Source organism: Phocoena sinus, chromosome 16 (genome assembly GCF_008692025.1).
Source record: "Phocoena sinus isolate mPhoSin1 chromosome 16, mPhoSin1.pri, whole genome shotgun sequence".
Classification (NCBI taxonomy): Eukaryota; Metazoa; Chordata; class Mammalia; order Artiodactyla; family Phocoenidae; genus Phocoena; species Phocoena sinus.
The window spans coordinates 24,922,274-24,946,739 of NC_045778.1; the positions used below are offsets into that span (position 1 = coordinate 24,922,274).

General features: G+C 35.1%; 1 protein-coding gene across 3 annotated transcripts in view; it reads left to right on the top strand.

Moving 5' to 3' along the window:
* MCU (mitochondrial calcium uniporter) overlaps positions 1-24,466 on the top strand; it is a 219,343-nt gene that overhangs the window by 161,264 nt on the left and 33,613 nt on the right. For all 3 annotated transcript variants that reach the window (XR_004346194.1, XM_032608233.1, XM_032608234.1), the window contains 3 exons: positions 987-1,053; positions 20,691-20,861; positions 22,467-22,571. Coding sequence is in view for 2 of the 3 variants with exons in the window: in XM_032608233.1 (XP_032464124.1) it covers positions 987-1,053; positions 20,691-20,861; positions 22,467-22,571 (343 nt within the window). In the remaining variant the exon portion in view is untranslated. The remainder of the gene's footprint in view (positions 1-986; positions 1,054-20,690; positions 20,862-22,466; positions 22,572-24,466) is intronic.

Consider the following 24,466-nt stretch of genomic DNA (forward strand, 5'->3'; position numbering starts at 1 on the left):
GATTGTGTGTGTGTGTGTATCTGTGTGTAACTGGAAATACTCTGAAGTTCATATGGAGATACAAATAAGCAAAAATAGCCAGGAAAATTCTTAAAGGAAAGTAATAAGGGAAACTATCCCACCCTGCCAGATGTAAAAATATAAAGCTAGGATATTTAAAACAGTGTGGCTACTACGACATGAGCATATAGATCATTGGACAGAAAAAGATCCAAATTCATATAGGTATTTGTAAAATTATCAAGGTAGCATTTCAAATAAGAGGGAAAAATGAATTATTAAATATAACAGATAGCTGTGTTATCATTAGAGGTTAGTTAGATTGCTGCTTCTTAACTGACTAAAATTAATTCCTAATAAAGATTTAAACTTGAAAAATCAAACTAGAAGCCATGGAAGAATTTTATAGTATTCTCGAAGTAGGGAAAGCTGCTGATATATGACACAGGACCGTTAAACCACACAGAAAAGATTGAAAAGTTTGACTCTTAAAACATGAAAATTGTGTGCATACAAAAATACCATTAACAAAGTAAAAATAAAAACAGGGAAATTTTTATGACATATTTCGTTGACCAAGGGATAATTTTCTTAATATTTAAAGAACTTCTACAAAATAATATTCAAAGACCAAGATCCAAATTTTAAAAATGGCAAAAGGTGTAAATACTCAGTGCATAGAAAAGCAAATACAAGTAACTCAGATTAAAACATGTATAGATTATCACTCTTAGTACAAAAAATGCAAATTACAATTATGGTGAAATACTGGTTTATCTTGAAATAAACCAAAATGTTCATCACTATCATCTTAGGATGATAGGAGTTTGAGAGGCTTTTCTTTTATCTGTATTTTTAAATTTTTCTACAAAGAATACATACTATTTAAATAATTAAAAAGCTATTATTTATTATATACATACACATGTGCATATAACATTTGTTGTTGTGTACTGACAATGGATGTGTCTTTATGTATTTTCTAGGTGCACCAGAGGCTCTCTTCTTGGCCTAGCGGAGTTGTTTATTGCAGTACTGTTGTGCCCTCTGATGGTGAGTTTTGGCAAATCCATTTTTATGTCCAATGCTTTTTTTTCTTTAACTGTTTCCCATTCTCAAACTGACATATAGATTTATAAACCATACTCTTTCACTTGAGATGGGCTTGGAGTCAGAGGGAGAAGGTGTTGGGGGGGACTAAAGAAGAGAAATAAAATTTGAATGAGGATATAGTAAATTTAGAAGAGAAATCAGGAAGAAAAATTAATAGACTTAAGTTTTCATAGATCATGGAATAATACTGTCTACTCTTTCCATTTATGTTTTAAAACTGGGAACATAGTTAATGTGAAGATCGCAGAAGGACCACCTTTGGAATTTCCTAACCATTGAGTCTTCATACTATGGATAATGATCAAACACTCCAGCTCCTTCAGGGTATCAGAGCCTAGACAGAAGCAATTCAAAGTCTGAAACCTCCTGTCCTTTCTTGTCTTTTTCTTCCCTTACGCTCAGGGCTGTAATACTCTTCTCTGTTGTGAGAAAAAATTGAAAAAAGATGCTTGGGGACCACAGTCCTTTGGAAAAGTCCATGATGATACAAATTGGCAAGAGGATCTAAGCTTTGATTTTATTTACAGTAGTGGAGGAGATAAGTTTACAACTCTTCTTGTCATTTCTTTTACCCAGCATTACACATTTACAGTTTAGACTGTTTGCTTAGGGTTGACTGTTAAGTATATTTTCTCTTTGTAAAGTTTAGTGTGATAGAACTCTAACTTCAACCTTATAAACATTAATTCATAGGCATAGCAACCATTAAAAGAGCATCCTGCAAATTTACAAGGACACCTGAAGTTGAAGAAACCTCAGATGAACCATTTGAAACTCCTAGGATCCCCTGTATTTAAGCAGTGTAGCTATTTGCAGTGTTATCAGAACCCGTCCCAAAGCTGTTTAGTTATTGGAATACACAGACAGTGTGCTCATATTCCCTAAACTTGGAGGAAGTATCCATTTTTGATTACTCATTTGTAGTATGGAAAGGTTAAAAGGAAAAATAGGCCAGAATCAAAACAATGAAAAATGGTAGCTGGCTTTCTTTTTCCTATCTCTTAGAGACATAGAGAGTTAATAAAGTGATATTAGTATATAAATTAAAAAGCAGTAGGTGGGTATCACTCTTGCCCTTAGAACTGTCTTGGCCCATTAAACAGCCAAATGGGGGCTGTCCACATCTATACCAGCACCACTCCAAGGTCTTATTACTGTCCTCCATTGCCACTGCAGGATTACATCATTGAATAGTTTCAATAAAGAGAGAATTTCTCCAATATAAAAATATCGTTCATAGTGCCAAATCCTCTCAGCTTTTGCTGAACTAGCAGCAATTCATTTAAAAAGTTCTTGTTTTTATAATGTTGTCAAAACTGTTAAATATTCAGTGTCAGTATTTATATATATTCATTAAGTTATATATATTCAGTGGCAACTAAGTCACACTACAACAGGACACTTGTGCCAGTAGTTGTTATTACATTCAGTGGCAAATAATTTGAACTAATGAATTCATACTGAAATTTTTATTATGAATTTTACCATGTAATACAGTTACTATTATCCTAATAACAATCTGTATAGAAGCCTTTCAGTAATGTAACAATGTACAGTTGTATTGGGGTATCTGGCTGAATGTTATCCCAGGACAAAAATGCTACTATGTTGCCTTTATGTTGTGTGAGGGGTTGAAGACAATATTTTTACAGAGGTAAAAGGATACATACTTAAAAAAGAAAAAAAAGAAAGAGATGCTCCCAAAATTCCTACCAATACTATTGCCCTTCTTAAGAAAATCAACTCGTGTTCATCATCAAGAAACAGAAGCAGAAAATGATTTGATTTAATGCAACTCAGTGTCCTTACTACTCCCAAATTATATACCTTTCTTATGTTGTACTTCTAAATTAATCTTACCTCAGGCTGGTATAACATATATGAAAACTCTGCTTAATACACAGCTACTTCAACAGAATTTAGCCACCAGTAGTAAACATCTCTACCATCATTCATTGCTTCTTGTTATGACTACTGGGTCATATTCTATAGCAAGTGAGAGCTTGACCCTTTTTTTTTTTTAAATACAAAATCTAAAATACCACATTTTATAATTGTGATATTTACATACCTAGTATATAATATATATACCTAATATATACTGCCTCTCGATACTTGCTTGTCAGTTTTGTTGTTTGACAAAATCTTCTAGATATGACTGATATCCAATATGTAAAATATATAGGTTATCTTAAAAGTTTAACTTCCCTACCAAAGCAATCTAAAAGGTTCTTAATTTTTCTTGTGTCATAAATATTTTTGAGGATCTGCTGAAAGCTCTAGATTCTCTCTCGAAAAAAAATATTTTTATATACACATAGGAAATGTTATATATAATTTCTTAATGATACAGGCTCTCAAACCAGCTCATGGAATCCCTAGTCTCATGAACCTCAACTCAAGAACTGCTTTGGCTACACTGCACACAGGTGCACATGCACATCCCTGTACCCATGCCCGTGTTCCCTTTCACGAGAGGCATTAGGCTTAGAGGTTAAGTGTCAAGCTTTGGAATCAAGGTTTGCAGCCCAATTCCACAACTTAACCACCTTTTAACCTTAGGCAAAGTAATGAACTTCTTAAAACCTCCTTCCTCATGTGTGAAACGGAGATAGTAATAATTACCACCTCCAAGAGAAAAATGTGCTTTGCCTAAAGAAATAGTACTTACCCATCAGAAGCTCTTATTCTTTTCTTTTTTAATATATATATTTATTTATTTTATTTATTTATTTGATTGCACCGGGTCTTAGTTGCAGTAGGCGGGCTTCTTAGTTGCAGCTTGCCGGCTCCTTTAGTTGCAGCACATGGGCTCCTTAGTTGAAGCCGGTGGGCTCCTTAGTTGCAGCTCACCGGCTCTTTTAGTTGCGGCTCGTGGGCTCCTTAGTTGTGGTATGCAAACTCTTAGTTGCGATATGCATGTGGGATCTAGTTCCCTGACCAGGGATCAAACCCAGGCCCCCTGCATTGGGAGCTCGGAGTCTTAACCGCAGCTCTACCAGGGAAGTTCCCAGAAACTCTTATTCTATAAAAAGTGCTGTGGTAGTGTTAAAGACCCCTAATCAAAAAAATGTGGTTTGGGGCTTCTTGTTTTAATTTTTCTGTGCCCCATATCCTCAATTGTAAAATGACTAACTGAAATTTTTATGATTGTATGGCTTGTAGCTTATTTAAGGTCTTTCAAATCTTTCAGGAGTTCCCCTTCATGGTAATGAAAATTAAGAATTAATGATGAAAGTAATTCTGTTATAGACAGGTTGACTGTATAATTTCTCACTCAACCCAGGACACTTTTGAGAGTAAAAGGAGGACACCCAGAGTTGTCCTGACAACTTTAAATATGGTAAACCAGGACACGTCTTCACTGTAGGTAAGCTAGAGTAAGAGCAAGAAAAATAGTCTCTCTGGTTGCCTTCATTTCTCTATCCAGAAATGTAATGTTACCCAACTAGCCTTGTATTGGGAATTGCGGTAGAAAGCTGTGTCTTTTGTGTAGTTAACAAAAAATGTAAGATTTCCTTACAAAAATTGTTTGAGGACAAATAATTTTAGCATTGAACAGTTATTGAAATTCCTGTTTAATAATAAACAATCATCTGTTTAACTAACCCAAATATAGATAATATATATAAATTCTTAACCTAAGTAAAGTCTGTGGATGGTTTGGGGAACTGGATATATGCCCCAGTTTTTCCTTTGGTTTTTGTCCCATTCCTTTTTTTAAAAACTTTATTGATGTATATTTTATATATCATAAAATTAACCTATCATCATGCAAGCATAATAACAATCCAGCTTTAGACTATTTCCTTCACCCCTTAAAGTTCTCTTGTTCCTGTTATACAGCCAATCCCTGCTCCTACCCTAAACCTGAGGCAAACACTAGTCTGCTTTTTCTCTCTGTAGTTAAACCTTTTCTAAAAATGTCATATAAATGACTCATTCAATATGTAGTCTTTTGCATCTAGCTTCTTTTACATATCCTGTATGGATATATGTTTTCATATCTCTTGGGTAGATGCTTAGGAGTAGAATGACTGGGTCATACGGTAAGTATGTGCGTAATATTTTTTAATTGAAGTACAGTTGATTTATAATGTTTCAGGTGTACAACAAAGTGATTCAGTTTACACACATATATATATTCTTTTTCAGATTTTTTTCCCATTATATATTATTACAAGATATTTAATATAGTTCCCTGTGCTATACAGTAGGTCCTTGTTTTTTTAACTGTATTATATACAATAGTGTGTATTTCTTAATACCAAATTCCCAATTTATCCTTACCCCCCTTTTCCTTTGGGTAACCATAAGTTTGTTCTCTGTCTGTGAGTCTATTTCTGTTTTGTAAATAAGTTCACTTGTATTTTTTTTTAGATTCCACATATGAATGATATCATATAATATTTGTCTCTCTGTCTGACTTACTTCACTTAGTATGATAATGTCTAGGTCCATCCATATTGCTGCAAATGGCATTATTTCCATTGTATATATATACCACTTCTTTATCCATTCATCTGTCGATGAACATTTAGATTGGTTCCATGTCTTGGCTATTGTAAATAGTGCTGCCGTGAACATTGGGATGCATGTATCTTTTCAAATTAGAGTTTTTGTCTTTTCCATATATATGCCCAGGAGTGGGATTGCTGGATCATATGGTAACTCTATCTTTAGTTTTTTAAGGAACCTCCATACTTTTCTCCGTAGTGACTGCATCAATTTACATTTCCACCAACAGTGTAAGAGGGTTCCCTTTTCTCCACAACCTTTCCAGCATTTATTATTTGTAGACTTTTTGATGATGGCCATTCTGACTGGTGTTAGGTGGTACCTCATTGTAGTTTTGATTTGCATTTCTCTAATAATTAGTGATGTTGAACATCTTTCCATGTGCCTCTTGGCCATCTATACGTCTCCTTTGCAGAAATGTCTATTTAGGTCTTCTGTCCATTTTTTTTATTGGGTTGGGTTTTTTTTAGTATTGAGCTGTACAAACTGTATATTTTGGAAAGTAAGCCCTTGTTGGTCAATTCATTTGCAAATATTTTCTCCCATTCTGTATGTTATCTTTTCATTTTGTTTATGGTTTCCTTTGCTGTGCAAAACCTTTTAAGTTTAATTAGGTCTCATTTGTTTATTTTTGCTTTTGTTTCTATTACTCTAGGAGACAGAGCCAAAAATTATTGCTGTGATTTATGTCAAAGAGTGTTCTGCTTATGTTTTCCTCTAGGAGTTTTATAGTATCCAGTCTCACATTTAGGTTTTTAATCCATTTTTAGTTTATTTTTGTATATGGTGTTGGAGAATCTTCTGATTTCATTCTTTTACATGTAGCTGCCCAGTTTTCCCAGCACCACTTATTGAAGAGACTTTCTTTTCTCCATTGTATTCTTGCCTCCTTTTTTTTTTTTTTTTTTTTTTTTTTTGCGGTACACGGGCCTCTCACTGTTGTGGCCTCTCCCATTGTGGAGCACAGGCTCAGCGGCCATGGCTCACGGGCCCAGCCACTCCGCGGCATGTGGGATCTTCCTGGACTGGGGCACGAACCCATGTCCCCTGCATCGGCAGGCGGACTCTCAACCACTGCGCCACCAGAGAAGCCCTTGCCTCCTTTGTCATAGATTAATTGACCGTAAGTGCGTGGGTTTATTTCTGGGCCTTCTGTCCTGTTCCATTGATGTATGTGTCTGTTTTTGTGCCAGTACCATGCTGTTTTGATGACTGTAGCTTCGTAGTATGGTCTGAAGTTAGGGAGCATGACTCCTCCAGCTCTGTTCTTCTTTCTCAAGATTGTTTTGGCTATTCAGGGTCTTTTGTGTTTCCATAAAAACTTTAAAAAACTTTTGTTCCAGTTCTGTGAAAAATGCCATTGGTAATTTGACAGGGATTGCATTAAATCTGTACACAGCCTTGAGTAGTGTGGTCATTTTAACAATATTGATTTTTCCAATCCAAGAACACAGTATATCTTTCCAACTGTTTGTGTGGTCTTCAGTTTCTTTCATCATGTGCTTAACTTTTTAAGAAACTGCAGAATTGTTTTCCAAAGTGGCTGTCCCACTTTGCATTCCTACCAGCAGTGTTTAAGTGTTCCAGTTTCCCCGTATCCTCCCCAACACTTGGTATGGTCAGTCTTCTTGATTATAGACATTGTAGTGGATTTGTAGTATTATTTCATTGTGGTTTTAATTTGCATTTCACTGATGACCAAGATGTTGAGCATCTGTTAATGTACTCATTAACCATTCAAATATTTTCTTTGATGAAGTGCCCAAACTTTTTGCCCATTTAAAAAAATGAACTGTCTTTTTAGTATTGATTTGTAAGGGTTCTTTTTATTCTAGAATTTTTCCTGTTACTTTTAAAATAATTTTGTGGGAAAGGGTGGACTTTTTAAATCATGTTTTATTATTAATGGCTGCTCATATACAGTTGGAGATTCTGTATTTATTGTCATCACTATATTGAGGACATAAACATACCCCACCACTGTCTTTCATTCCAACTTTTAAAAACTTGACACCAAAAAAGAAATGAAAGTAATGAAATCATGAAAAATGATAGAAGAGAAAGCCACAGTGTTTTAATGTGGGCAGAGTTCTCATCAACCCAAATGTGAAGTTGGGAAAGCTGAAACACCATTTTATTTTTCCATTTTAAAAATATATCCTACAGTTTTAATTTTTTTTTGTAAGTAGAAGTTTCATATTTTGAAAATACCAAAATATGGTTGAACATGTTCCATCACAAAAGTCTTTTTTTGAAGGCTTGTATAAAATTGGCTTTCACATTGCTAAGAAAAACAGCCACATGAACATGGAAAGACGTTTAAGCTTTATGTGCTGACAGTATTTAAACTGGCTTAGTGTGGAGCAGAAGTAAATTTATGTCAAATTTCAGATGATATTATCCATTCTAGGATTGCTGTCATTTGTTTCAATATTTTGAAGTAAGTTTTGAGGGAATTTGGAAACTATCCAGTTTTGTCCAGAGTGCATGTGACTTCATGAAACTACTGATATTGCTCTAAGGAGTTAGTTTCTAGTTTTTGTCTGTTAATATGCATGTTGATACAAAGAAAAATCCCAAATATGTGATTTCTGGTGGAAATTAGAAAAGCTGTTAACATTAATGGCTATCACCATCTTTGAAATAGTGTTAAATTTCTATTCCAAAATAACTACCAGGAAAAAAATTTTTTTTTTTTACTCTAAGGAAGATCTTGGTACTCGACGAACAGATGGCACATCTTCCAAACTTAGAGCCATGCATACTTATATGGCCTCAGAGAAGAAAGGAGCTCTACCCATTGCAATAATACATTGGTTTTTTTCATTGGCACATACTGGCAGTGAAGACTTCGAACAGCCCTAAAAGAAGGCCTGCCTGCTACCACAGAAGTAATCACTGTTATGAGAACAAGATTTTATGAGAAAAAGAATCAAAATAGAAATTTTTCCTTTGCTAGATTAAACTTTGGACAGGAGTTTGCTTTTTAAGAGAAGAGAAAATTTATCACAAGGAAGTGTTTAGTTATGCCTTGATTTACTCGGGGATATTTGGGCCTTTATGAATGAGCATAATCTTCCAATTCAAGACCTTACAGTCATTATTATGGATTTGGTAGAAAAATCATGAACCCTTTCAACCAAGCTGTAGCTCTGAAGTAGGTAGAAATAGACAACCTTGTGAATTTTCCAGCTGCTGGATGAAGTTTCTCTCTAGGCTAGTCACGAATGGAGAGGTTTGTCAGTTTCTCTACAAGAATTAGAAAAACCTTAGAGCTCTTGAAGATTACCTCCACTCAGAAACCTTAAAACTAGAACTCGGATTTCCAATCGTTTCACTATTGATATTGCATCAAAACAGAGAGTGATATGAATTCAATTCTAAGAGTCTTAGAGAAATCTTTGGTTCCTTGCATATGCCTAGCCAAGCATCATCTGATGAACTATGAGAGCTGTGATTATGTTTGTTACCACATACCTTTCCCAGAGTCTCAGAGTTTTTACAACTTCTTTTCGTCAAAACAGAAAGGTACAACCTTTTTAGATATCAAAGATAATGTCCAAGTTATCATGTTCCAAAACCAGGCCATTATGTGACTTCTTTATTCAAGCCAAACAATAGCAGCCTTGTAATTGAAATGTTCTTTTATATAGAATTAAAGTTTATTTTCTGTTTTAATTTGTAAATTTTTGTTTTATTTCTTAAAAAAAAAAAAGAAACAACAGAAAATGGCTGTTAATTTTGATTTAAAATGAGGTAAAATGCTTCAGTTTTTGTAAACATTTATTTTTAAAATACTTCAATGCAGTAGTCTGCTCATAACAAAATACTGTAGACTGGGTGGCTTAAATAACAAAATTTTATTTTCTCACAGTTTTCGAGACTAGAAGTCCAAGATCAGGGTGCCAGCATGGTTAGGCTCTGGTAAGAACTATTCCTAGCTTGCAGATGACCACCTTCTCACTGTGTCCCCACATGGTGGGGGCTGGGGAAAGCTCTTACTCTTCATGTAAAGCCATTGTCCTATCAGATTAGAGCCCCACCCTTATCTTCTCCTTTAACCTTAATTACCTCTTAAAGACACTATCTCCAGATAGTCACATGGGGAATTCGAGCTTCAAAATACAAATTTTGGGAGATCAAAATTCAGTCCATAGCAGGTAATATGAAGGAAATCATTTTCCGATGCAACAAAATGATTGTATCTAGAATTTTTATGTATAAATCGTTTTGAATTTTTTCAGGAAGTAGGTCTAAGAAGGGAATCCATACCTTCTTCAGGTTCTCAAGGAGGTCTATTATCCAAAAATACCTAGGCACATGGAATTTGTTTGTATAACTTAAGCTTTTCTTCCCCTTGTTGCCCTCAGTGGAACAAGTCATTTTTGTTCTCTTGGGGTTTAAAGGCATGATTGGAAATTTTCTCACGGAAACTTATATGATTTTAGGCTTTGGGTTTTAAGACTGTAGATTTTAGAAAAAGCAAGAAAAACTATTAAGGCAAGCATTTTTCCATATTCTCATTGAATTTCCTAAGCAGCCTTCTGAGGTATTAGACTCTCTGCATTATAGGTAAGGAAACGGAGGTAAAGTTATATTCAGTGATGGGCTCATGTATTCAAGGTGTCTCCTGTGGTAGAACTTCAGTACTACTAAATCTGAGATTCCAAAATCCATCATTCTTCTACTGCACTTCACTCTCTGTACTTTAGGATTATATTCAACTTTTTACCACCCAGAAATTAAAGTGGACCAAGGGTCAAGGTTTAATGAAGTTACTTTCAAATCAGCACCATAAAAAGCATTATTCTTTTTTGTTTGTTTAAATATTATTTATTTATTTATTTTGGCTGCATTGCGTCTTCATTGCCAAGTGCAGGTTTTCTGTAGTTGTAGTGAGTGGGGGGCTATTCTTCATTGCAGTGCATGGGCTTCTCATTGTGGTGGCTTCTCTTGCTGCGGAGCACGGGTTCTAGCCATGCGGGCTTCAGTAGTTGTGGCACTCAGGCTCAGTAGTTGTGGCTCCTGGGCTCTAGAGCGCAGTCTCAGTAGTTGTGACACATGGGCTTAGTTGCTCTGTGGCATGTGCGATCTTCCCAGACCAGGGCTCGAACCCATGTCCCCTGTATTGGCAGGCGGATTCTTACCCATTGCACCACCAGGGAAGTCCCAAAAGCATTATTCATAGAAAGAAAAATATGTTAGAGCACTATATTAGGACAGGATTTTATTTTTACAAAAGCAAAATAAAATAGTTAATTCTCAGTAGAATGAGTAGATGAACGGAAGGAAGGAAGAGGATGACCTTTTACTTAGCACAAATGCTTTTGACATTTATGAGAGATTAATTATCTTCATAAACAGATTTTAAAAGAGCCAGATTTAATGAAAGGTACATAGGTTGTACTACTATTTAACATAAAACCAATAATACCATGCATTTAAAAAAGATTTATAACTAAGTCTTTTCACAACTTTTATCATTTAAGCCTCGTAATAACTTCACACAAATGTTTTTACATAGTTCTACAGAGAGAGGTTCAGTTGTACAAATACTAATCCACCTTAGGTTCACAATGAAATATATAGCTGATTTCACTAAGTTCATTTATACTACCAGTTGGAAGGACCCAAATGACTGGATTTACAAACTACTAAAGTTATGGTTCTATAATTGGGCTTTCTTATACTGATATAAAAAGATAGTTTTTACATAAATATTTACCTGCTTTTCAAAATGAGTGTTCTTCAAATGATAGTATGTGACAGATTTAGCATTTTTAATATACTATGAATAATTTAAAGAAATTTTAAATCATCTATTTTACATATCTAAGTAAATTTGAGCATGTTTTTGCCCTAATGTATAAGGAAGGGCCTTACTATCACCTAAGTAATATTTAATTTATTCTATTAAAATGATAATCTTATGTTTTGTCTAATATATCATAATTTAATTAAAAAGGATATAGACTTTTAGAATTATATTTATGAACAGAGAAGTGAATATTAAAAATAAATTATTTGAAAGTATCTATGAGTGAAAACTAATTAAAAAATCTGTAAAGCATTTATTGAGAAGAATAAACTTTATTGAAGGACCTAAAAAAAGATAGAAATAAATGCAGAGTTATAATATGTTAATGAATACGAGGACAACATTGTAACAATTGTCAGTTTCCCTCACATAAATTTATAAACTCACTACAGTGCTAATATGAACCTCAATAGGAGCTGATGAACTTATTCAAAAATTCATATGAAAGGCTAAAACTATACAAATACTTAACATAAATTTGGAGTAGAAAGCGGGGGGAAAGATTTACCTAAACCACATATTAAGATGTACTTTTAAAACCATAATGCTCAAAACAGTGGAGTATCGGTACAGGAAAGATTGTAGGATCAGATTAGAGAAACCTTGCATATATGGAAATTTGACATGTGATAGAATTAGCTTTGAAAATCAGGAGAAGGGGCAGAGTCAATGGTGCTGTTACAATTGATTTTTTATTTCACAAAAGTATATTTCAGATGGCATAAGGAGTAAAATGTGAAACAGCTCTAAAAGAAAAAAAAAGTTAGCCTAATTTATATCAGAAACTAAAACATGCCTCCAGAAAGCTATTAGAACTAATAAATGAATTCAGTTAAATTTCAGGGTACAAAATTAATATATAGAAATCTCTTGCAGGAATTCTCTGATGGTCCAGTGGTTAGGACTCTGCGCTTCCACTGCGGGGGCACGGGTTTGATCCCTGGTTGGGGAACTAAGATCCTGGAAGGCGCGTGGTGCAGCCAAAAAAAAAAAACTTATGTTTCAATAAACTAACAATGAACTATCAGGAAGAGAAATTAAGAGAACAATCTCATTTACAATTGTATCAAAAACAATAAAATACCTAGGAATAAATCTAACCAAGGAGGTAAATACTTGTACTTAGACAACTGTAAGACATTGATGAAAGAAATCCAAGATGACATGAACAAATGGAAAGATATACCATGCTCATGTATTGGAAGAATTAATCTTGTTAAAATGATCATACTCCCCAAGGCAATCTATAAATTCAGCACAATCCCTATCAAAATACCAATGGCATTTTTCACAGAACTGGAACAAATAACCCCAAATTTTGTATGGAAACACAAAAGACCCCGAATAGCCAAAAGAATCTTGAGAAAGAAGAACAAAGCTGGAGGTATTGTATTCCCTGGTTTCAGACTATACTACAAAGCTACCATATCAAAATAGTGTGGTACTGGCACAAAAACAGACACATTGATCAATGGACCAGAATAGAGATTGCAGAAATAAACCCACACTTACATGGTCAATTAATCTAAAACAAAGGAGGCAAGAATATACAATGGGGAAAAGACAGCCTCTTCAATAAATGATGTTGGAAAAACTGGACAGCTACATGCCAGAGAATCAAAATGGGCTACTTTCTCACACCATATACAAAAATAAACTCAAAATGGGTTAAAGACTTAAATATAAGACCTGAAACCATAAAACTCCTAGGAGAAAACATAGGCAGTACACTCTTTGACATAGGTCTTAGCAATATTTTTTGGATACATCTCAGGCAAGGTAAACAAAAGCAAAAATAAACAGATGGGGCCACATCAAACTAAAATGCTTTTGCACAGCAAAGGAAACTATCAACAAAATGAAAAGGCACCCTATTGAATAGGAGAAGATATTTGCAAATGATATATCTGATAAGAGGTTAACGTCCAAATTATATAAAGAACTCATACAACTCAACATCAAAGAAACAAACAACCTGATTGAAAAATGGGCAAAGGACCTGAAGAGACATTTTTCCAAAGAAGACAAACAGATGGCCAACAGACACATGAAAATATGCTCAATATCACTAATCATCAGGAAAATTTAAATCAAAACTACAATGAGATATCACTCACACCTGTCAGAATGGCTATTATCAAAAAGACTAGAAATAACAAGTTTTGGGGAGGATGTGAAGAAAAGGGAAACCTCATGCACTATTGGTGGGAATGTACTGATAAACTGGTATAGCCACTATGGAAAACAGTATGGAGGTGCCTCAAAAAATTAAAACTAGAACTACTATATGATTAAGCAATTCTACTTCCAGGTATTTTTCCCTGTGTTCATTGTAGCATTATTTACAATATCCAAGATATTGACACAACCTACGTGTCCATAGGTAGATGAATGGATAAACAAGAGGTGGTATATATGTACAAGAGCATATTACTCAGCTATATAAAAGGAGGACGTCTTGCCATTTGGGACAACATGGGTGGATCTTAGGAACTTCATCTAACCTTGCTGGACTTTATTGTTCTTAGCTGTAGAAGAAGGGCTTAGTCTGTATGATTTCTCTGACCCTTCCAATACTAAAATTCTATTATTGTATTTCACATTCTTGATGCAGAATAGAACAGAAAAGGGAAAGAAAAGAAACAGATGATGGCAAGATCATAAACCACTGGAATCATCCATCATATAATATAAAGTTCAGTTCAAAGTATCTCTGCAGAAAACACCCTAAATGTGCTTCCTTATTGTACCAGTTACCGTTCATAATAAGTCCTTAAGAGATACACAGTCATGTTGAAACCAAGCAGGACCCTGTGGGGCTCCTGGGTACAAGTCCTTTCTGTGTCCCTGTTTCTTGTTTGTAGAAAATGGGCTTCATTCAGCCTCAGCCTTCCCTGAGTTCCAAAGGGCTGATTCAAACAGTTGCTAATCAGGGAGGGGAGGGAATGCAGAAACAAGGGAGGAACAGTTAAGAAGCAATAGTGCAGCCTTGGGGCAGGGTCCTGGTTCCTCCTCAAGGAATACACATGATAGTATCTTTGAGTTCTTCTGCAGGAACTAAGGCCCTGACCCAGGTGGAAGATGGTAACTTCAGGCTGGGCACATGATTCCTGGGGCACCGCCCTGTTACCTCACCACCAACCAATCAGAAGAAAGTCACAAACCCTGCAGCCCTCACACCAAACTTTGCCTATAAAACTTTCTCCCCCAAAACCATTGGGGAGTTTGGGATTTTTGAGCACAAGCCACCCATTCTGCTTGACTGGCCCTGCAATAAACCTTTCTCTGCTTCATACTCTGACGTTTCGGTTTGTTTGACCTCACTGTGCATCAGGCACACGAATTTGTGTTCAGTAACAGTGTTCATAAAATGATATATTTTAGAGGAGATTTTACTAATTATTTTGAGCACCAACTAATTTTCCTACTATGAATTTTTAACAGTTGGCTAAATAACAAGCATTTGTATTATATGACTTTTTCTACACCTAATGCTCCAAAGCTTTTTTTTTTTTTTTTAATATATTACTTCTTCAACCCCATGTGTCTGTTGTCCTTGCACTTCTGTTCTTACTCTGGAAAATTCCTTGTCTTTACTTTTTATTCCTAAATCAGTTGTCATATTCTGTCTCTCAGTATTTGTATGGGATGCCCCATAATTTCTAGGTTTCTTTGAACCACACTGCTATAGAACATACTTAGATTATTTCTTACTTATTGAAATGGAAATCAAAGCAAAAGATTTTTTTTAACCAACCAAAAAGTTACTTGATGCAATTTACACTTAAAAAGAGTATTTATCTCTAGAGAATAGTAGCTGACAGCTGTCATTAGCTTGTAAATTCCCATTGTGACTTCACTACAACCAACAGCAATTTTTTATATTGTTAAACTTGAGGAACTATGGTAATTGTTATTCTTTGGTTGCAAAACAAGAAATCTAACATTTGTGTTACAATCTAGTGTGTGGGAAAGAAGGAGACCTGGGGATTTATTTCAAAAGCAGTATTGTAATAAAGGTTTGTCAGTTCTGAAATGTGCTATCCATGCAGAGTTTCTCAAAGCTTTCATATTTAATTCCTTTTAAAGGCTTCATAATCTTTAAAGGAAAAAGTTAAACTGAGTGATAAAGACCTTAATTTTATCTGTTGACTTTGTCTCAGTTATTTAAAAACAGTAACCCCTAAGCACTTTCCTGTGAAACTGATGTATTAGTGAAATCTTCCATACTTTATGTGTTTAAGATTCACAGATTCCTATCTTTTATTTAAATCCAACTCTGTCTACTTCTTGAAATCTGTGTGTGAATATTTTTGCATATATCAATAGAAAGAAGACTGGATTGAAGGGAAGAAAGCACCAGGTAGACAAGTTAATCACCTAATTTTATGACCCCATCATCATTACTGCTTATAGAACAAATAGGGATATTTATGTTGCTGGCTCTGACTTTACGGAAACAATGGATTGCTAAGGATTCTTTTAAAAATGGGGAAAAAAATGAAAAAAAATTCAAGTTACTTTAGATATTGAAAACTTTAGGTGGTACATGCTATGTATTAAGTTTATATTACTATTTTTGGCCTCTTTTTCCTTAGGAAACTCAGACTCCTTTTGGAAGGAATAAACAGAGATTTCTGACTTTGCTTCTTTTTAGTTTTTATGTAAAAATTCAAATCATGTATCCACAAAGGATTAACTGCTGTGGGAATTGCTGTCCTGCTGTCAACAGCTAGAACACCAGATAGAATACATGAAAATACTGTTTCTAAACATTGGACAGTAGGCAAGACAGGACTTTGATCTCTGAGAAAAGAGAAACAAATGAAATTAACCTTACATTGCTTCAGCTTGTAGCCTGAGGGTTTGGTTAAATTCTAAACCACAAGGCCAGGCTATAACAACTTCCAAGGAAATAGCAACTACCAGAAGCTGTAAAATGAATAACTCTTGGTGCTCACTCAGGGCCAGAAATCATTTGACTTCCCAGCAGCTAGAGAGGAGAGACATCACTGAATACATGAACATACAGCAGAGACTCCCAGAAGAACCATAACTTGGAAGTGGGGCCAAATTGGCCCTAGAATAAAGGATTTTCTAGATCTGTCTTAAAAGACCTGAGAGGATCAAGCTAATATGCAAGCAACTTAACTATACAACAAGATCCGGTATTCAGCAATGTAAAAGTCACAATGTCTAATCTCCCATCAAAAATTACTAGGCATGTGAAGAAGCTGCAGGGTGGGGGGTGGGGGTGCCAGGATCAGTCAATAGAACCAGATCTACAAATGACAGAAATGATGGAATTAACAGAGGATTTTAAAATAGTTATTATAAATGTGACCCTTATATTCAGAGAGAGAGAAGAAAACATAAGCATAATATGAAGAAAAATAGAACAATAAACAAAGGGAACTTCTAGAGGTAAAAAATATATCTGAAATGAAAACCAATATAAATGGAATTAATAGCAGATTAAACACTACAGAGGAAAAGATCAGTGACATTGACATACATAGCAATTAAAACTATCCAAAATGAATCTGAGAGGGAAAAACTAAAATAATATGAACAGAGTTTTAGTGCCCTGTGTGACAGTACCACATGGTCTAATATAAGTGTAATTGGAATCCCATAAGGAGAGGGGTGGGAGACATAAAAAATATTTGAATAATGGCCAAAATTTTTCCAAATTTGATGAGAACGATGAGCCCCCAGAGCTAAGAAATTTAACAATTCCCAAACAGAATAATCATAAAGAAAACCATAGAAAGGAACATTATAATCAGATTGCTGAAAACCAATGATAAAGAGAAAATATTAAAAGCAGCCAGAGGGAAAAAGACATATCACATACAAAGGAACAAAGATAAGAATGTACATAAATTTATCATATACTGTGCAAACCAGAAGGGAATTTCTTTAGAGCACTAAAAGGAAAAAAAAAAAGCCAACCTAGAATATTTTACATAGCAAAAATGTCTTTCAAAATTGAAGATGAAATAAAGACTTTTTCTCACTTTACCAAAACTGAGAGAACTTATTGTCAGCATATCTGCACAACAAGAAATGTTTAAGGAAGCTCTTGAGACAAAAGGAAGATGATACCAAATGGAAATGTGGATCTATACCAGAAACAATGAGGAACACCAGAGGGTAAATATGTGTATAAATATAAAAGACATTTTTCTCATTTTAAAATTTCTTTAAAGTATAATCAGTTATCAAAGTAAAAATAATGTGTGGTTTATAACATGTAGAAATAAAATATAGAACAATACAGGGGGAATGGAAGTATATTGTTGTAAGGTTCTCTACACTATACCTAAAGTGGTATGATATTACTTGAAGGTTAACTGTGATAAGTTAAAGATGTATATTGTAAACCCTTGAGTAGGGTTCAGCAAACCCAATAGGCCAAGTCCAGTGCACCCCTTATTTTTGTAAATAAAGTTTGTTGAAACAGCCATGCATATTCGTTTACATATTGCCTAGGGCTGCTTTTGCACCACAGTGTAGAGTCTAAAGTTGCAGCAGAGATCTTATGGCCTACAAAGCCTAAAGTATTTAATGTCTGTCTAACCCTTAACAGAAAAAATTTGGCAATACCTGCTATAGAGTAACTCCAAAACATGAAAAGGTACAGTTAATAAGCCAATAGTAGAGATTAAATGTAATAAAAAAAATACTCAGTTAATCTAAAAGAGGGCATGAATCGAAGAAAAGTGGAAGAAAGAAGAGTTGAGTCAAGAAAAGTAGCAAGGTGGCAGACATACACAACAATATTTATAATTTATTAAACGCTAATGATATACACACTTTAATTAAAAGACAGATTGTCAGATTGGATAAAATAGGAAGACTCAACCATATGCTGCCTGCAGGAAACCCACTTGAAATATAAAGACGTGGGTAGGTTAAACGTAAAAGGATGAGAAAAGGTATACCATATGTCCACACAAAGACTTGTGAGTAAATAATCATAAAAGGTTTATTCATAGTAGTCCAAAACTGGAAACAATCCACATGTCAATCAACAGGTGAATGGTTGAACAAATTGTGATGTATCCACAATTTTAAATGCTACTCAGCAATAAAAACAAATTAACTACTAATGCATGCAGCAACACTGGTGAATCTCAGAATCATTATGCTGAAAGAAAGAAGCCAGATACAAAAGAGTACATGCTGTATGATTCCAGTAGTATAAAACTCTAGAAAAACTAAATATAATCTGTGGTGAAAAAATCCAGTCAATAGTTGCCCAGGGTTAACTTGAATCGGATCAAGAGAATTTGGGGGGGCTAATGGAAATGTTCTTTATCTTGATTATTATTGCAAAATTCATCAAATGTTCATTTAAAATAAGAGTGTACATTGTTATTTATAAACTACGCTTCAATAAGGGTTACTTTTAAAATTTAAGTCACGGAACAATGTAGTGTGAGGCTTTTGTATTCATTGTAGGCATTATAATTTACTAGACCAGGCAAGGAAATAAGATGTAAATGACTACAACTATGAAAAGTTTGATGCATTTAGAATCTCCAGAACATTATTATTCTATGTATATTTCCTCTCGGCTCTTCAATTTTGAGGGATTCGAATCCTTAAAAACTTTATAGAGTGTATCTTTTGAGTCTTAAAAAAAACTAATAAAGAAACATTATTAGGGACTTGGTGGCACAGTGGTTAAGAATCCGCCTGCCAACACAGGGGACAAGGGTTTGAGCCCTGGTCTAGGAAGATCCCACATGCCGCAGAGCAACCAAGCCAGTGTGCCACAACTACTGAGCCTGCGCTCTAGAGCCCATGAGCCACAACTACTGAAGCCCGGGCGCCTAGAGCCTGTGCTCCGCAACAAGAGAAGCCATTGCAATGAGCAGGCTGCACACCACAACGAAGAGTAGCCCCCGCTCACTGCAACTAGAGAAAGCCCACGTGCTGCAAGGAAGACCCAACGCAGCCAAAAATTAATTAATTAATTAAATTTAAAAATATTCTTAAAAAAGAAACATCACTCATCTTAAAGCAGTATGCTAAGTGGTTTTTTAATTTATTTATTTATTATTTTTGGCTGGATTCCATACCAGATTTGATTCCAAACCCTGTTTTCCTTTCACAGACTAGTGATAAATTATCATCTTTTTTTTTTTTAATATTTATTTATTTATTTGGCTGCACCAGGTCTTAGTTGTGGCAGGTGGGCTCCTTAATTGCAGAATGTGGGCTCCTTAGTTGTGGCATGTGAACTTTTAGTTGCAGCATGCATGTGGGATCTAGCTCCCTGACCAGGGATTGAACCCAGGCCCCCTGCATTGGGAGCGCGAAGTCTTATCCACTGTGCCATCAGGGAAATCCCTAAATTATCGTCTTTAAATGCTTGGTTGCTTGTGTAAAAAATTATGGTTCAAAATTTATTTATTAAAGATTCATTTGAAAATTTTTTTGAAAGAGTTATTCTGGCATTTGTTTTAGGGACTAAGGTTCAATAAATCAAGACTGTTAAGGAACAAGATAAGGAAATAAGGAATTCTGTGCCATTCTGTTGTAGAAAATCCTTTCAGTTGTGTAGCTTATGATAATGGTTCCCTTAATAACGTTTTGTTAGTAAATCCCAAAAGTTGAGCTTTGGCCTCTTGCTAACCTCAGGAAAATGTTCAAGAGAACTTACAAGGAATTGTTTTTTATTATATCATAATATGTCCAAGTTGTATAAGAGAATGCTTACTTATCAAGCACTTGGATATAATATTATATGTACTACAGAAATATGAGTTGATTGTCCTTGAGTAAGTCTCACTTATTAGTGTACTTTCACATGTCATTCCCCACAGATTCTTTAAAAAGCTCTGGCTCCCGAGAGCCACCTCCTACAGGGTATAGAATTTGGCCCAGCAATCTCTGGCTACTTAATAAAAGTTTACTAAATGGATTCAGGGTTTGTATTCACCAATACCAAGAACTTTACCTTAAATTCCTGGGAAAGCCTCTCCTTGACCCACTTAAAAGATAATCCTTTGCATATTTTCTTTTTTCTGCAAAGTGTTGTGTGATAGATCTTCCATAAGCCATTTCCTGGAATAACCTTCAACTAAAGCTAAAGGGCATATTCTTGAACCTTAGAAAACATTTTAAGCCACACTAATAATAATAAACCCCCATTTAAGAAGATTAATAATGTCACTTTAACTTATAATGAAATCTAATTATCATATGGTTATGGATCTTTTTCATTCAGATGTGACAGTGGTGTATCAAAATGGGTTACCTGTGATATCTGTGAGGCTACCATCCCGGCGTGAACGCTGCCAGTTCACACTCAAACCTATCTCAGACTCTGTTGGTGTGTTTTTACGACAACTACAAGAAGAGGATCGGGGAATTGACAGAGTTGCAATCTATTCACCAGGTATAGTCACCTTCATTATTTTTTTTTAAATTTTTATTGGAGCCTAGTTGCTTTACAATGTTGTGTTAGTTTCTGCTGTACGGCAAAGTGAATCAGTTATACATTTACATATATCCACTCTTTTTTAGGTTCTTTTCCCACATAGGCCATTAAACAGACATTTCACCAAGGAAGACATACAGATGGCCAAGAGGCACATGAAAATATGTTCGACATCACTAATCATTAGAGAAATGCAAGTCAAAACTACAATGAGGTATCACCTCACACCAGTCAGAATGGCCATTATAAAAAAATCAAGAAACAATAAATGCTGGAGAGGGTGTGGAGAAAAGGGACCCCTCCCATGCTGTTGGTGGGAATATAAATTGATACAGCCACTATGGAGAACAGTATGGAGGTTCCTTAAAAAACTAAAACTAGAACTACCATACCACCCAGCAATCCCACTACTGGGCATACACCTTCATTATTAATTCCCACCCACCCATCATTTCACTTCAAATTGTTTTTACACACACACACACACACACACACACACACACACACCACTGCAAAAGAATCCCATGCTCTTACCTTTAGGACACAATCTTTTGCTTAGCAAATGTCAAGAGAGACAGTGATTTCTCTCCCAATTTTCAGAATATGATTGCTCAGTTTTAGCAAGGGTATATACACAGGGATCTCATTCAAAAGCACCTCACATATAATGCCATGGGCAAAGATGAACCATCAATCACATTTATACTTTTGAGACCTTTTGTCATTACCTTAGGTGTAGAATAAACTTTTCTAGTAGTTGAGCCATCATCTCTGAAGATATGAAATATTACACCTTCTTTTTAAATCTTCTTAGGTCTTTCACATAAATGTTTACAAAATAAAGACGTATGGTTTGAAAACAATATAAAATAAGGCACTAAAAATTCCCATTTGACATGATATCCATTTCATTTATTTATTTTTTAAGTGCCTTACATTTTTCCCACTTTCACTTTGGAAAATTTTAAACCTACAGAAAACGTAAAAGCCTAGTACAGTAAGTACCTATTTACCCTTGGATTTACTCAGTTGTTGCTAATTTGCCACATTTCTGTAGTTTAAATATTTTAAATATTCTTAATTCTCAACTCATCTTGTAATGTAATTAATAGATCAGCTTGGTGTACTTTGCTAACCCTAGCATCTGCCCCTCCTGGGTTATTGGCAACTAATCGGTAACTATACTGCAAAGTACCATATATTAGAAAACATTGGGTGTTTTACTCAACCAACTTCCATCATAGACATCCATGCACCTCTCCCAGTGACCCTAGATTTCCAGCTGACACCTATACATCTATGTAATTATTTCACTTGTTCATAAAGTTCTTCCAGAAAAACACGTTGTTAAATCTTCACCAAGAAGATTGCCATGAAAACAAAAAGCCTCAGACAGTATAAGCTTTGTTTAGCATAGAATTTAGGGATAAGGCAAAAAGTTAACTGAAATTTAAAAGAGAAGACATAATTTTAAAATCTATTTTGAGGATTGCTTTTTTCCTGACCATTCTTGAATAATTATGGACATATGACCTTAAAATTTTCACATTTAAATTTTCACAGATGGCGTTCGAGTTGCTGCCTCAACAGGAATAGACCTCCTCCTCCTTGATGACTTTAAACTGGTCATTAATGACTTAACATATCATGTACGACCACCAAAGAGAGGTAACAAGTAACCTTGATAAGGTCAGAGAAATGTGAGAATGGCTTTTGGAAAGAACTTTTTTTCCCCTGGGTAAAGTTGAGAAACAGACAGCATTCAAAGAGCAGTCAAAGTTTTACATATAGGTAGCACTTCGCTAGTACACTGACTAAAACATAGACACCAGAATGCTTTATTATCGGCTCTTGTCACTGTTTCACATAAATGAGTGTTCTACATAACTTAAACTCCTTCCTTCCATACAAGCTAAAAGTCATATTATTTTAATAACGTTATAGGGGGAATCTTTTTTTTTTTTTTGCGGTACACGGGCCTCTCACTGTTGTGGCCTCTCCCGTTGTGGAGCACAGGCTCCGGACACGCAGGCTCAGCGGCCATGGCTCACGGAACCAACTGCTCTGCGGCATGCGGGATCCTCCCGGACCGGGGCATGAACCTGCGTCCGCTGCATCGGCAGGCGGACTCTCAACCACTGTGCCACCAGGGAAGCCCACTGGGGAAATCTTTTTTAAAAATTATGGAATTCCCTGTCCTCTTAAACATTTGTAACAGGAATTAACCCCTTTTTTTGATGGCTCAAGGTTAGCAGTTTGAAAGTCAACTATTGTACAATAATAGTCCTTGGGAACTTCGGACAAGAATATGCTTTTATGCGAAAAAATGGGATATTTGCCTCCAGTGCCAGAAAACTCAGTAATCAAATATTTTCATGAACTACTTTTAAAAACCAAAGTTAATGCAAAAAATCGATGATAAACAAAATATCAAAAATTTAAATAAAGACAAAGTTAGTTTTACTGATTTTTCTTTTCACCCCACACTCTGATATGGCTTTGCACAGTACTGATGCTATTAAATAGCCCTCTAAAATAACATTTTGAAGTGTGTTTCTTTTGGTCATCTTTCTCTCTTTGTCCTTGATGTTCATTGTCACTCACTGCTGTCGTTAATTCCCCTTCCACCACCACCACCCCCTCCATCAGCTTCCTAGGACATTTGTTATTTTCCATTCTGCTTTTGAGAATTGTGTCTAATGTAGAAAAAGTTCTAAGTAAAAGCCTAAGTATTGAATGCGTCCAAAATCTGGTCCACATCTACCTTTAAAGTTTTTCTCTTTTCCTCTTAAAAGATTCCTACTTTTCCTCCACCCTCTAGTTCCTTTGCTCTTTCCTTTACCATCTCAGTGTTTTCTTACCTTTCCTCTAAGATGCCTTTTTCTTTTATTCCTAACCTCCTATTTCCTCAGGTCAAAATCATCAATGTCAGCTCTTCCATGATCCCATTCTTTCTTTTTCTTACTCCCAGCCAACCAGAAGTGATTATTCTCTTCTCTGAAGTCTTCATTCCTTTTCTTTTCAAATGATCAGAGGGAAGGCACTGTGATTTTTGTATACCCCATTGACTTAGGTAGTCATCCTATATTGAGCGAGTTAAATGAGTTAAAGAATCCTTTAAATAGTAAGACATTACTGAATCAGATTTTATTAAGTTGGAATAATTGAACATGTAGACTAAGGATTGTTAGCTATATATTAGCTATACTAATATGTTTTTCTTCTTTATTCCCTGATTCTTGGACTAGATGTTCTCTTTAAAATAACAGAAGTACAGGCCTTATTTTACTCAGTTTTTTTTGTTGTTGTTGTCCTTTAAATTTGCTCTTTATTTTTTTCTGGCTTTATTGACATATAATTGACATATAACACTGTGTAGTTTAAAGTATACAATGTGATGATTTGATACACTTATATGTTGAGAAATGATTACCACAACAGGATTAGTTAATACCTCCATCATCTCACATAATTACCATTTCTTTTTGATGAGAACACTTGAGATCTACTTTCTTAGCCACTTTCAAGTGTACATTACAGTTTTGTTAACTATAGTCACTATG